General features: G+C 41.9%; 2 protein-coding genes across 2 annotated transcripts in view; both read right to left on the bottom strand.

The window, feature by feature from the left end:
• Positions 1–677: 677 nt before the first annotated feature.
• LOC308473168 (sulfotransferase 6B1-like) lies at positions 678–10,859 on the bottom strand. Its single transcript, XM_080998450.1, has 7 exons — positions 9,041–10,859; positions 7,926–8,071; positions 6,289–6,378; positions 6,044–6,167; positions 4,113–4,207; positions 2,952–3,108; positions 678–1,761 (listed from the first exon to the last, which is right to left on the bottom strand). Exons 1-7 carry the CDS (start codon positions 9,237–9,239, stop codon positions 1,631–1,633), a joined length of 942 nt encoding a protein of 313 aa, XP_080854576.1. The 5' UTR covers positions 9,240–10,859; the 3' UTR covers positions 678–1,630.
• Positions 10,860–12,455: 1,596 nt separating this feature from the next.
• LOC308473040 (uncharacterized protein) overlaps positions 12,456–15,309 on the bottom strand; it is a gene marked incomplete at its 3' end in the record, with an annotated part of 30,256 nt that continues 27,402 nt past the window's right edge. Inside the window, exon 15 of the mRNA XM_080998288.1 lies at positions 12,456–12,611. Within this exon, the coding sequence (XP_080854414.1) occupies positions 12,456–12,611 (156 nt within the window). The remainder of the gene's footprint in view (positions 12,612–15,309) is intronic.

Genomic DNA, 15,309 nt, shown 5'->3' with positions numbered 1-15,309 from the left:
GTACCGCTCTGGCGGGAAGGTAAACGGTGTTTCCGTGTGCTGCTCTGGTTCGCCAGAAGCAGCTTAGTCATGCTGGCCACATGACCCAGAAGCTGTACGCCGGCTCCCTCGGCCAATAAAGCAAGATGAGCGCCACAACCCCAGAGTCGGCCACGACTGGACCTAATGGTCAGAGGTCCCTTTACCTTTACCTTTATTGAGCAATTCCAGAGTTAGTAACTGCTGCAGCTGGTTGTCCAAGGTGAGAACAGAATGATGGATTAGAGAGGCTCCAGGAGGCTCTTCTAGCGTTATCTATATTGAAATGGCACTAGATCATCAGTATCTATCCTGGCCCATTCAGGTGCATTAGAGTCTAATTCTGATCTCCAGAACATAGCCTGGGAAATCAAGTACAGTTTGTAATACATAAATTGGGGAGAGTAGATCTTCTTTGTGCAACTGTGAGCTTAATTTAGAAAAAGCAATATGTGGCTTTATGCCTGCGCCCCAAATAAACTTCCAAAACAGCTTGCCTAAAGGGAGGGTGTGAGGGGAAGACCTCTTAAAATATACATTGTATTTCTTCTTAACATGTGCATTCTAAGTGCATTTCTTCTTTAAATATGCATTCTGTCAGGCGGCAGAGAAACCAACCCCCACAGCAGGTTGCCAGGAACGGACAAGACAAGGAAAAGTCCTTTACATCTGCTTTTATTCAATATTCACAGAGAGCGGCTTGGGAATGTAGCCTTTTGGAATAATGGCATCGTCCCGAGTGAATCTCCACCCCCTCCGTCTCTCCCAGTTCCTCATTTGTCAATCTCATAGTCTCTCCTTCAGATGCTGAAAAGTGCCCTCTGCCTTTGAGCTCTTTGCTCTCCTACTTTCAAGTCTCACCGCATTCTGGGAGGGGGAATCCAGAATGCTTTCTAAAGAAACTGAGTCAGTCAGCTGTTGCTCCCCTCCTCCTCCTCCTCCTCCTCCTCCTCCTCCTCCTCCTCCTCCTCCTCCTTCTTCCTTCTCCTCCTCCTCCTCTTCCTCCTCCTCCTCCTCCTCTCCCATTATTTCCCAGCTTTCCCCCTCATCTGCCTCTGAGCTGTGACCTCCCTCAAACCCCTCCTGTAATTCTGAACTGTCTTCCTCTTCTCTGGAAGGATCAGGCTGGGGAGGCGGTCTCCACCATTTCTCCTCTGCCCAGTCCCTGACACATTATAAAACATAGTTTCAACTGGAAGCTGCTTTGCAATGTTCAGGGAAAAGCAAAATCTGAAGGATAACTATGTTCTGATTCATACAATAGTCCATGAGCAGAGATCAAGTCAGTTTGAATTAAGATCCACAAAGAAAAAATTCCTCAAGCATCCATAATTTAAACAGGCCACCCTACTTAAATATCAAAACTGCTGAAATTGCAAGACACAGGAAACATTATGCCTCCATCAATGTATTGATACACAGAGAGGCTGGGGAAACCCAGCCAGGCAGGGTGGGGGTATAAATATATTGTTGTTGTTGTTGTTGTTGTTGTTGTTGTTGTTGCTGCTGTTGTTGTTGTTGTTGTTGTTGTTGTTGTTAAAAGTGACAAAGCTAATTGTATTCCAAGAGACAATGCAGGAGGTAGGCAGCCCTTCGAATATAGGTTGCCTCCTCAGATCTTGCAGTAAACCTCATACTTCATCTTTGCTCCTAGTTTGCTTTTGGCTAAACATTCTTCAAACCTTCTGTCCATTTCTTGGTTCTGAGAGTCTGAGAACAGGCTTTTCCAGTCACCGACAGATCCTGCAAACATTTAAGATAAATGAATAGTTTTAACATACGGTATATTCAGAAGGTATTTTATTAAGCTGGAGTCTCTTCAGTGGGGTGGATTTGCAGCAATGGCTTCCCAGACGCAGTTCACTGTGACTTGCTTGAAAATGGAGCAGACGGCCAAGACAGCAGCAAAATTATGGCAGTGTGATGGCAGTCTTTTACAAAGGAACTTTTCATTGCAACTACGGTAAATCAAATTTAACTTTAAAAGAGGATCGTGGATTGGTTCTCGCTTCACAATAGGGTAGACAATTATGCAATGTCAAAAAAAGTGAATTTGCATACATTTGAATAGAAATACATTGAGGAATACCCCAAGTGACTTGCCAACCTTGGACTGGACAGCCCTCAAACAGAGGACACCTTTAGCTAGAGAACGGCTAGGAACAGCTATTAAAAATAGATCACTGTCTTCTGTAAGGTAGGACTCATGGGCATCCTATTCCACAATCTCCAACCATCTCTTGTGGGATGTATGTCCAACTGATATTTGAAAAATCACCACCTGTTTCTCTTTTAAAATGTATTATCCAATTTAACTACTTCTGACACCAAAGTAGGAGACACAAAAGACAGGACTGCCTGATGGTGTGAGGGGGACCTTGGTATAGTTCCTTCTGATGGCTCCCTCCCATGCCAAGTCCCCCATATACCATGGGTGCCCTCTTAGCTCTTGGAAACAGGGGGCAGAATCTAATCATTGTGGGAAATCTAAGTGGTGGCTCCCAGTTGCTCAGTGCTGTCCACTACTGGGGGGAAAATATATGGACAGGAGACTCCAGAGCAGGCATTAGAAGGGGGTCCCAATGGGGCATGAGCAAGTTCCCCAGGATGCTGCATGTTGATACCAGAGACATGGTGATGGTAGCCTTTTCTCCATCACAAACCTCAACAACTTCTGAGCTGATTTTATTCAGTCAAACATGGATTCCTATTCCTTTACACTGCGTTCTTGAATGATAACACAGAATGATAACTTGCCTTGAAATCACAGGTCTGGACTGAAAATTAAACCTTTCAACCCTTTGTGGCATCCCTACTTTACAAAAGCATACACAAAATATAACTTGATAAGTAACTGTAGATAGTTGTGATCACTTAGCAGGCAACTATTGGTGAACCATCTTATTAACTCCCACCATACCCTAGAAATTTACCTTTGCGGAAAAGAACATCTCCAAATGCTCCATGTGTTTCAGCAGATTTCTGCTTCATAGCTTTGAAGCTGCCTTTTTCGGCAACACTTTTAATTTCTTCTTCAGTCAGGGAAAACCCAAAGAATTTAGCTATTTTTTGCAATCCTGATTGTAGATCCTTTTGTTTTTTCATAAACAAGAGAGAGCATATTGCATATGTCAAAAACATTACATCTATAGTGGAGCAAAAGTAATGTGTCTGTTAAATTAACCCAACATCATCTACTACTCAGTAGTCCAAAGATTTCACTACCCTTTTGTCAATCTCATTTAAATACCTATTTAGGCATATGGACATATGAAGCTGTATGTTTAAATTAGGATTGATGGATTATTTTTTTTGTATGTCACCTGGCAATGTTTTTTCCCTTTCTTTTTGTTATATTTTAAAATAACATTACTTTAAAATATAAAAATAAAAATGATGTTTTAACTCTACGCTGAAGGTGGAGACCAATGTCATATAAAAAGAAACTCACTCAAGTGGGTTCTTCAGCTGTGGTATCAGCCCCGCTTCCTCCTGGCCTTGTAATAGTGACAGGTGTAGAGTGACCTAGGTATCCGTTGAGAGGTATTCTAGCCTAATACATGCTTTTGCTTTCAAAACTCTGGCCAGAAGAAACCATCTCTTTGGTTTAGCTGCCAGCCACAAGCCTACACAACATCTGTGTTATGAGCATTTCAGAAAACAGTCAGACATGTAATGACATGTCCATGTTCAGATTCCTGCTCCATGTTTGGAGTCATGGGATTGTTGTCTATCACATGATGGTGTATGTTTTCATTCCACAGAGTGGGAAGTGATGGAGACAGAATGTTTTGGCTGCGAATACTCTGTGGATCCCTAAGTGTTCTGATGCTTCTTGGTATCAGTCGCTGTGGTGTTTGGGCTGAAGAAAGCTTTGGAAGCTCCCAAATGACAGACCAGGATGGAGAGAACATGCCAGTCGGGCATGTGTCTCTATCAGGGTCCTACACGAGAATAGGACGGTCCTAACAGTCTGTATGCACTCATCACAGACAGGACATTCACCTGTAAAGTGTCCTTGTGTATTTATCTCTTCGACAGCAGTTCACAAAGAAACCTAGTTTTGATATCCCTGGGGCTAATGTTAACCTCACCTCCTTAAGTTCTTCGTAACATATGCCCATGACATTTTCATCATCAACGTACTTGTCCCATTCTGAGACATGGTCAAAGTAGGAGCCCCAACACACTGGATAAAAAGGAGAAGAAAGCTGCATGATATCAACATTTTAAAGCTTATCATTATAAGCAAATTCAGCTATACAAATTAGAATTGCTGAGGGAAGCAGCACTGTTTTCCACAACAAACACACTGAAGTAGAAACTATATAAACTAGAGGAGCATTTCATCAGTTTTTCCTTTTTGTGTGGGGGTTTAAGAGGTTCTTAGCGGTTTCCTTTTGGTGCACAGAAGCTAGTGGCTTTATTTTTCAACTTTTCTCCCAAATCCAGACACAGCATTTTATGTCATTCTGCATGGAAAGAATGTGTGACCCACCAGTACCCTACCAGAGTAAGCTCGACAAAACATCTTCACCATTTTTGTGGCATCATCCCTGGTTTCTTCCATGCCCAGAGCCCCCTAGAATTCACACATACACCTTAGATCCTTAACGCAAAAACTATCTGAGAACTTTAAGCTCACTGTTAGCATACACACATAAACTCACCAGCATACACACATGTGGGAACTCTCATTGGACTGGCATTCCCATTCATGTGGACATGGATGTTTTAAGAAGGCATATACATGTGTGGCTGTCATGGACTGGCTGGATGCACAGGAGTAGTGGGAGGCACCAGCTGGTTCCCAAGGGAGTGATGGTTTCCAAGTGATGATAGCTCAGAGCCAGGGGATTGGTGGTGGGACAATGGGAAAAGAGGGAGCAGGCTGGGAAGAGGGGGTGTCGGAAGCTGAAGAGGGGAAAGGGTTTAGTGAGCAGGAAGAGGCTGGGGCAGAGAACAGACCAGAATCAGAGGCAGAAGTGGAGACTGGAGAGGAGAGGCGTCAAGAGGCAAAGATCAGGCAGGCTGCTGAAGAATCCAGGGGGTCTTCCCCTCCTGCTGCAACTAGGTACCCCCCTGGTCTCCCAGAACCCACAATGGTATGAAGAGGGCAGAGTAGAGGCAGGCAAGGTGATGGAGCCTCAGATTGCTCGGAAAGGAATTGGGGGAGGAGTAGTCTTAGGCCGCTGCAGGAAGGCGGGGGGACCTTTAGTCCTTGCAACTGCCTCATTGGGGCAAGATCTAATGGGAGGAATTGCTGTGCTCACTAGACCTGAGCTGTTTTGTCTCTTTCAATAAAGAGTTAACTTCACCAACACATTGTGAGTTATTGCTGACCTGCTCCCGATACCCGCCCTGACAATATAGGATTTTAAAGGTTGAAACCAGCACATTGAAATTAGCTTAGATACGTACTGGCAAACAGCGCAGCTCATGTAGGTCTAGGTCTGGATACTGAGGTCCAGCGCCAAGGCCCTTCGAGAAGCGAAGTTACAGGGAACCAGGCAGAGGGCTTTCTTGGTAGTGGCGCCCACCCTGTGGAACGCCCTCCCATCAGATGTCAAAGAAATAAACAACTATCTGATTTTTAGAAGACCTCTGAAGGCAGCCCTGTTTAGGGACGCTTTTTATATTTGATGAATTATTGTATTTTAATATACTTCACCCTCCCCCCATAAACTATTTGAGTTCCCACCCAAAGTTGATGGACATTTCCATTCAAATTGTGTCTGTGTGCTACATCCTGAGATTGATTATGTGGGGCAGGGCTTACCTGCCCCTCCCGATATTTTATTCAAGTTGGCTCCCTTCTTTCCATAGCATTCTTGACTGTGTCTAGGTCCTAAGTCTCTGGGAAAGGATGAAGCTGGCATATTAACCAAAGTGGACAGTACATACTCTGGGCTTCTGCTTCCACCTAGATATCAAAATGGGGTGCTGGATCCAGAATCTCTTCCCATACCATGAACTACTCTTGCATATATTTTTTTTGACATTTGCTGTAAAATAAAAAGGATACCTTGTCCATTCATAAAATCTGTGAAATATGCATCCCATGTTGCATTAGGAAAGCCAGGAAAATTATTGTTGAAATGAAAATAAGACACCACTGTATCTTTGGGATTCCGAGTCAGCACCAGTATCTGAAACACAAAGATATAAATCACGCTTTAAGATTGTTCTCTTAATGCTCTCAAATAACATTTAAGTGAATGCTGTAGTAACGCAGTCTTAGCTGAAATACTATACGATGCATGTACTCACCTTGGCTTTACTTTTGAAAATAGATTTGGGGAGTAAATGAGGAGGGAGATGAGTTACTATGATCCTTCTGGAAGGTAATTTCGTCATCCTCTTAAATAAGATAGGAAATAAACACTGTGGTCAATTTTGAATTTAATCAGTTCATTTCTTCATTACATTGTAGTATGGATTGCAATGGAAACATTTCCTTCCAGATTTTTCACTAGATCTATTTTTATTTTATTTATTTAATCCCTAGCCTGCTTGGTTCCTATATGTCTACATAACACACAAAGCGCTCTTCCCAATCCTGCTTTTCAAGCACAGCTACCACTGTTCTAGGAGACATTTTTTGAATACGTGTCATGTGAATACAACTCTTTGATTTTGTGCACAGTTATCAGTATTTTACAGTTATTTTTTAAAAAACCTGGTCTTAAAGAATGATGGATAAACTGCCAACTGACCAGGAAAAAGGAAAAAGAAACACGATGATGAGCTAGATTTCTGGAACTGGCAGATTTCTCAGCTTACATAACAGTTTATTCGTGCTGCTGTTAATACAAATGACACAGTGAAATCAACATCTGCAGGGGGAAGTGCGTCTCCAGTCTAAACCAAACAAAAATTGCAAACCCTCTTCCATGACTTCAGGTGAGGTTGTACCTCCCTGGTACATGTTATTATTATGCCCCATGTCTTCAATCTACTTTTAGGCTAAAAAGAATAAATGTCAGAGATGGGAATACATGCGACTGTACCATGAATTGACGTTTCATACATAAATAAACTTGCCTCAGAGACACTGTGTCCATCAGGCCATGAATACTTTGGCTTGGCCATCTGTGCCCCTCAGGATGACGCTACATAATCACCTGGCAACTGCTACCAAGCCACAGCTTCTTATACAGTGGTACCTCAGGATGCGAATTTTGACCGTCTGCACATCCACGAGTGGCGAAACCCAGAAGTAACATGCTCCGTTACTTCCGGTGCACCACGGAGCGCAACCCGAAAGCGCTCAACCTGAAGCGTATTTATCCTGAGGTATGACTGTAGTTAAAAATAGGGGAGAAGACAGAAACTGGCCACCTCATCAAAATATTACTCCCCTCACCCCAAAGTGATGCAGTTCCCCCCCCACACACACACAAATATAAGCAAAATCTCCATGAAAGGTTTTCCCCAAAACCAAAATGTGCTGGGGAAAGCATTAAGGCAGACCCCCACTGTACATTTAAAGTATGTTCAATGCGCATTTGTAACAGAGCTCACAGAGCTACAATTCCCAGCAAACAAACAGTTCCCAACTGTAACAAACTATAGTTTTCAGGATTCTTTGAGGGAAGTTAAATGTGTGGTGTGGCTCTGCAGTAAGTTGAACAGATAAGTTGAACACCCAATTGATTGGAAAGAGTGTGTGCTGTTGGTTGACATGAGCTCATCATGTATGGAGAAAGGCCAGTGTTATTTCCCTCTAGCACAGGAATCCAAATGTCTGCTCCTTGGGTGACAAAGATCTGCATGCCATTCAAGGTGGTCTGGTGCTTCCTAAACTCATTTTTTAAAAGAGTGGTTCTCCTAGACAATGAACACTATCTGTCTGCTTTTCAGAGACTAATTAATGTCAGTGATGGTCTGATTGCTGATGAACTAACCTTGATGGCATCTAGATCCTCAAACTCAAGACGTGGAGGCACTGCCAATTCCTCTTCAATTGCCATTCTTCTTTTATATTCCTCTTCTGTATATTTCCCAGCCCTGAATTCCAAGTCACGTAGCATGGTTTCAAGCCAGTTTGTACCTGAATGAGATGCAAAATGTCTGGGGTATGTGCTTCATGCTTCTTTTTAATAACTTGCTCATGGAAATCCCTGCTGCTCAAGGACACTGACCACAAATAATTTATCCAAAATGTATAAGTTATGATTAAATTGGCATTTAAAAGACAAAATTGTTAAGGATGTAAGGATGTAATGGCAAAATGGGCCCAAGACTTCAGATATACAATAGAATTGGAGAAATGGGAAAATCTTTGGAAATATGATATCAAATTTTCAGCCTGCTATTTAAATAAAGAAAACTTTTTTAAAAATGATGTATATTGGCGAAAATTGGCGAAAATGAACAACAACAAAAAACCAGTAGTAAGTACTGGAGATGTAACCATAAGGATGGGAATCTATTCCACATGTGACTTTAGAAAGCATTCCAGACCCCCCCCCTCCCAGAACCTGGTGAGCCTTGAAAGTAGGAGAGCGGAGGGCTCAGAAGCAAAGAGCCCTCAGCACCACCCATAGAATAGATGACGAATGAGGAAGTGGGAGAGAAGGGGAGGAGAGATTTACTCGGGGCAATGCCATCATTCCAAGAGGCTGCGTTTCCAAGCCTCTCTCTGTAAATGTTGAATAAAAGGCAGGTGGTAAGAACTTTTGCTTGTCTTATCCATTCCTGGAAACCTGCCACGGGGGTTGGTTCCTCTGCCTCCTGACAGTAATGGAATTATTAATGGTCAGACATGAATGTGTAGTCTGGGGGTGAAGCCAAATCAGACAGTTCTCCATTTTTTAGTATATAAATAGGGAGAGTCATATAAGTACTCCTCCTGTGACTCTTTCCTCATCATGGTTGGGCTATTTAGATTCCTTGGCTATATGTAACTGCACCTATGTAATTTGTTTTTTATACAGAATATGTTCCATGTATGGTTATGTTCTTCATATACTGCCTTTCATAAGACATTTTGGTTAGGGTGGAAAAGATGGCTACTCACCTGTTTTAGGATATCCTACCAGGATCACATCATCTGTTCTGGCTTCAAAGGTTTCAAGAGCTTGGAAATTTTCTGGCTTGCAAACAGCAAGAGGATACAAAATCCCTTTATAGGTAAATAGCTTATCTTCTGGAGCTAGCTTGTCACCATTAGCCAGCAACTTGTCCAGAATTTCAATACGTTTCCTGTTCATGGTCATCTTTGTATCTGATGGGATGGACACTTGATGAAGACTGAGATTTGAACTATTCTGCCTGAACAGATTAATACTTATGTTGATCAGAAAAAGTTAATATATTACCAAGATTACAATTCGTATCTGGTGATGAAGTTCACAGTGTAAAGTTACTGTTTAACCAAGATGCCTGTAAAGTACCTCTAGCCTTACATTTCCCATTCCATGTTCACAGCTGTCCTTGACATTTGGGCTTCTGATTCTTTCAGAAGTCATCAGCATCAAGAATAGTTTTGCTGGATCAGTTCAAAAGCCATCTTACCTAGCATCAGGTTCTCACAGAAATTGGTTCAGTATGTTCAGAAAACAGGCATTGTGTGTGTGAAGCGGGTGAGAGAGACTCATTAGTAAGTGTGGTAAACAATGAAAAGTGTCGGTAAGTCATACAGTAGCCATAATACCATGTATATGTCCGTTGATTGAAATTATAGCAGTGCAAATAAATGATTTTAGACCACCACTTCCAATGGTTTGTAAAATAGTGTTATTTTCCAACAGCATTTTACAAGAAGATAAACAATGAGCCATACACAGTTGATAACCTTCATCCCATATCAGCTAGTTTCTTCTGTTTTTGTCTTAAGAGAGCTATTTATTTCTCTGGCTAAGTTTGCTTAAACTATTGCACACAGTAGTATGAACTACTGTGGCCACACCCTTACGTAAAAGCTTTGCTTTAAATGCCTTATCTTGGTGTTCTGCGACCAAATGCCACCCTTCAAAGTTTAGCACCTCAGGCTCTGAGAATGAGGAAGTGAGTGGGGAAGGAGTTAGCACCAGTTAAACTGAGCTGACTGCAGCTTCTGAGAGCTTATGACCAGAGCTTGTGACCAGGACTCGTAAACAGGGGAATTTGTGAGGGTGTTGAGCAGGGAAGGCCCTTGGTGCTGTCTCAAGGTATGCATAGAACCAAGAGACATGAGAGGTGAGGAAGCTGCTGCAGAGACATGCAACACCTGTGCCATGTTTGTCTTCCTCCCAGAGAACATGCAAAAGTACACTTGTGGCAACTGCAAACTGGTTGCCTTGCTGGAAGAGAAGGTTTAGCAACTTGAGACCCACCTAGCCCCACTTGGAGCTACAGAGCAAGAATTTTTTCAATAGTGTTGAGTGGACCATGCTGGACTAGTAACACAGGTGGGGTGCCCCTAGAGAGGAAGAAGATTGCCCACTGCATGCATGGAGGAACATGACGCACAGAAGCAGGGCTGTCAGGAGCCATGCTGCGTCACTGGAGCTGCAAAATGGATTCCACACGCTCACCTCACAGTTTCAACTGAGAGCTGCTTTGCAAAATTCAGTTAAATGCGAAATCTGAAGGATAACCAATTTTTATACAATAGTCCATGCACAGAGATCAAGTCAGTTTGAATTAAGATCCACCAAGAACAAATTCCTCAAGCATCCATTATTTAATCAGGTCAACCTGCTTAAATATCAAAACTGCTGGAATTGCAAGACACAGGAAACATTATGGCTTCCTCAATGTTCTGTGCAGGTACACAGAAAGAGACAAAGCTAATTGTATTTCAGGAGACCATGGAGGAGGCTGGCAGCCCTTCAAACATAGGTTGCCTCCTCAGATCTTGCAGTAAACCTCATACTTCATCTTTGCTCCTAGTTTGCTTTCGGCTAAACACTCCTTAAATCTTCTGTCCACTTCTTGGCTCTGAGATTCAGAGAAAAGGCTTTTCCAGTCACCGACAGATCCTGCAAACATTTAAGATAAATGACTAGTTTTAACATATATTCAGAAGGTATTTTATTAAACTGGGGTCTCTTCAGTGGGGTGGATTTGCAGTGTCATGGCCACTTGCTGGAAAGGGAAAGGGAAAGCCAAGACAGCAATGGAGTCAATACTGTGTGATGGCAGCAATAGGTGTTCTGCTGTTGCTCCTGTGCAGCCCCACCCTTGTGACTTGCTTAGCCTTCCCTTCCCCTCCAAAGCAGCAGTGGCTCCACTGTTGGAAGGCTGTTGCTTCACCTCTGTTCCACTGAGCCTGCTGCTCCTATTGACTCCTTTGGAATTTGTTGACTAAAGGAGGTAACTGACCTTGACAGAAAGGAACCATAATCGTTTGCTCCTCAGCCACACATCACACAGCTGCTGTTAGGATTTACTACAAAACATGCTATTTATTAACCACTCACCGTGCATAAGTCTCTCACACAGGAGCTGTTAATTACAACTAAGTCAAAATTAACTTGAAAAGAGGTCAGTGAATTGGTTCTCGCTTGACAATAGAGTAGACAGTCATGCAAAGTCAAAAAAAGTGGATTTGCATACATTTAAATAGAAATACATCTCACCAGATTGAGGAATACCCCAAGTTACTTGCCAACCTTGGACTGAACAGCCCTCAAACAGAGGACACCTTTAGCTAGAGAACGACTAGAAACAGCTCTTAAAAATAGATCACTGTCTTCTGTAAAGTAGGACTCAGAGACATCCTATTCCACACTCTCCAACCAGCTCTTGTGGGATGTATGTCCAACTGATATTTGAAAAATCACCACCTGTTTCTCTTTTAAAATGTATTATCCAATTTATCTACTTCTGACAACAATGTAGGAAACACAAAAGACAGGAGTGCCTGATGGTGTGAGGGGGACCTTGGTATAGTTCCTTCTGATGGATCCCTCCCATGCCAAGTCCCCCATATACCATGGGTGCCCTCTTAGCTCTTGGAAACAGGGGGCAGAATCAAATCATTGTGGGAAATCTAAGTGGTGGCTCCCAGTTGCTTTGCGCTGTCTACTACTGGGGGGAAATATGTGGACAGGAGAGTCCAGAGCAGGCATTAGAAAGGGGTCCCAATGGGGCATGAGCAAGTTCCCCAGGATGCTGCATGTTGATACCAGAGACATGATGATGGCAGCTTTTTCTCCATCATAATCCTCAACAACTTCTGGGCTGATTTTATAGAATCAAATACAGATTCCTAATCCCATACCCTGTGTTCTTGAATGATAAATAAAAAACCAGAAGAAGAACTTATATGCCTTGAAATCACAGGTCTGGACTGAAAACTAAACTTTGCAACCCTTTGTGGCATCCCTACCTTTAAGAAGCTTACGCAAAAAATAAATTGATAAGTACCTATACATAGTTGTGATCACTTAGCAGGCAACTATTGGTGAATAACCTTATCAACCCCCACCCCACCCTAGAAATTTACCTTTGCGGAAAAGAACATCTCCAAATGTTCCATGAGTTTCAGCAGATTTTTGCTTCATAGCTTTGAAACTGCAATTTTCTACAACACTTTTAATTTCTTCTTCGTTCACGGAAAAGCCAAAGAATTTAGCGATTTTTTGCAATCCTAAATTTGGATCCTTTCCCCCAAAAAACAAGAGATAACATGTCAAAACAGTATATTCAGTCCTTTCATTCTAGCTGTACGTAACAGTACGTAGTACTGCCACCTTTTGGGGGGGGAGGTGGCACGAGGGCTCTCGGAAGCATTTGTCCAGCTTAGGACAAGGAGGCACAATGCTCTGACACGATCCTGGAGGCCTGCTGTCTCCTTCCCAAAGTCAGGCAGGGGAGGCTTCTTCACCCAAGCAGCAGCGCCCTGGTAGGTGGGTGGGTGGATAAGGGAGCATCAAGCAGCTACTCCGCCCTCACCGCCCAGACTTGGCATCAGGCCACGCCCCCCCCACTGGCTCCTCCCCCTGCTTGCTGGTGAGTACTGACACCTTTTTCAATAAAAAAGCACTGATTACATCTATAGTGGGGCAAAAGTAATATGTCTGTTAAATTAACTTAGTACCATCTACTACTACAGGTCTGATGGGCCTGTTACTACTACTACTACTACTACTACTACTACTACCCTTTTGTTAATCTGATTTAAATACCTATTTAGGCATATGGACATATAAAGCTATATGCTTGAATTAGGATTGATGGGTTAATTTTTATTGTACATGTCGGCTGGCTTCCCCCCCCCCTTTCCTTTTGTTATATGCCCATAAAATAATTTAAAAATATAAAAGTTCTAACCCTACACTGAAGGTGGAGACCAACCCAAAGAAGTCAGCTTCCCCCCTTCTTCTTCTTCTTTTTTTTTTTTTTGCAATTCTGAATGTTGATCTTTCCCCCAAAAAAAACCAAGAGATAACATATTGCATATGTCAAAACATTACACCTATAGTGGGGCAAAAGTAATGTGTCTCAACATCATCTACTACTCAGTAGTCCAAAGATTTCACTACCCTTTTGTCAATCTCATTTAAATACCTATTTAGGGACAAGAATTGACCAAATCTGGATAACTAGAGGACTGGCACCTAAGACTCGAAAAGTAGAGATCTGCCCTAAGACGTGCTCCGACCATAATGCCTTGAAAATGGAGATGAAACTAACACCAACCGGTTCCTTCAGATGGAGGATGAATGACACCTTGTTTAGAGATCAAGAGGTTACCAAGAAGGCCCAAAAAACCCTGAGAGACTATTTTGAGATAAACTTGAACACTACCATGGATAAAAGAGTAATCTGGGACGCAAGCAAAGCAGTTATGAGGGGGTTCCTGATTCAACAGAATTCATTAAAGAAGAGAGCTCAAAATGAGAAAAAAGAAAAAAATTTGGAAAAAATAAAAGAGGGCGAGAAGAAACTGAGAGTGAAACCAAATTCACAAGAGATTCTGAGAGAAATAAAGTTACATCAAGTGCAATATATGAAGATGATGAATCAGGAAATTGAATGGAAAATTAAACAAATGAGACAAAGGACTTTTGAATCGGCTAATAAATATGGGAAACTGTTAGCTTGGCAGATGAAAAAAAGACAAAAGCTAAACACTATTGCTAATTTGGAGGTGGATGGAAAGAACATCCAGAATCCAGTGGAAATTAGAAAATGTTTCCAGAGGTACTTTAAACAGTTATATACACAAGGGCCTCAGAAAGAGTCTGATATAGACCAGTTTTTGAAAACAAATGGATTGCAAAAAATCTCTCAAGAAAATAAGACAATGTTGAATTACAAAATTACGGAACAGGAGGTAGAAGGTGCCATTCAGAATATGCAGTTGGGAAAATCTCCAGGGCCGGATGGCTTAACCTCAAAATACTATAGAACTTTGAAGGACTGGATAATTCAACCACTAAAGGAGGTTTGCAATGAAATTTTGGAGGGGGGAAAAGCGCCAGAGTCGTGGAAAGAAGCATATATTACACTTATACCGAAAACTGAGTCTGAAAAGACACAACTTAAGAACTACCGACCCATATCCCTGTTAAATGTGGATTACAAAATATTTGCTGACATTTTGGCTAAAAGGCTAAAAAAAGTATTAGGGGAAGATATACACAAGGACCAAGCTGGCTTTCTCCCAGGCAGACACTTGTCTGACAACACGAGGAATATAATTAATATTTTGGAGAAGTTGCAAGAGGATATTAACACCAAAGCAGTTTTAATCTTTGTGGATGCCGAGAAAGCCTTTGATAATATTTCTTGGAGTTTTATGAAGAAAAATCTTCAGGGGATGGGGGTCAGTCAAGGGTTTGAAAATGGTATAAGTGCAATTTATTCAGAACAAAAGGCTAAACTAATAGTTAACAATGTGGTGACAGAGGAATTCAAGATAGAGAAAGGGACACGACAAGGCTGCCCAATTTCCCCATTACTCTTTATTTCGGTCCTGGAGGTTCTGTTAAATATGATTAGAAGGGACCATCTGATTAAGGGTATAAAGGTCGGAGCTAAACAATATAAATTGAAAGCCTTTGCAGATGACTTAGTATTGACTTTACAGGAGCCAGAATCTAGTACTAAAAGAGTATTAGAACTGATCCAAGAATTTGGTCATGTGGCAGGATTTAAGTTGAATAAGTTAAAAACTAAAGTCCTTGAGAAAAACTTAACAATGATTGAGAAAGAGAGGTTTCAGAATGAGACAGGTTTAACAGTGGTTAAGAAGGTGAAATACTTGGGGATTAATATGACAGCTAAAAATGGGAACTTATTCAAAGACAATTATGAAAAATGTTGGTCGGATGTGAAAAAGGATTTAGAAATATG

The sequence above is a fragment of the Podarcis pityusensis genome, assembly GCF_964106645.2.
Source record: "Podarcis pityusensis genome assembly, chromosome: 3".
Taxonomy (NCBI): domain Eukaryota; kingdom Metazoa; phylum Chordata; class Lepidosauria; order Squamata; family Lacertidae; genus Podarcis; species Podarcis pityusensis.
The sequence above is the reverse complement of the archived record's forward strand: the minus strand, read 5'-3'. Positions and strand labels throughout refer to the sequence as shown.

Coding starts and splice junctions, on each gene's coding strand:
- LOC308473168 (XM_080998450.1), bottom strand. CDS start 9,239: ATGACCATGAACAGGAAACGTATTGAAATTCTGGACAAGTTGCTGGCT. Junction 8,072..9,040: donor GGTAGGATATCCTAAAACAG/GTGAGTAGCCAT, acceptor CATCTCATTCAG/GTACAAACTGGCTTGAAACC. Junction 6,168..6,288: donor TTTTCAAAAGTAAAGCCAAG/GTGAGTACATGC, acceptor TTTGTGTTTCAG/ATACTGGTGCTGACTCGGAA.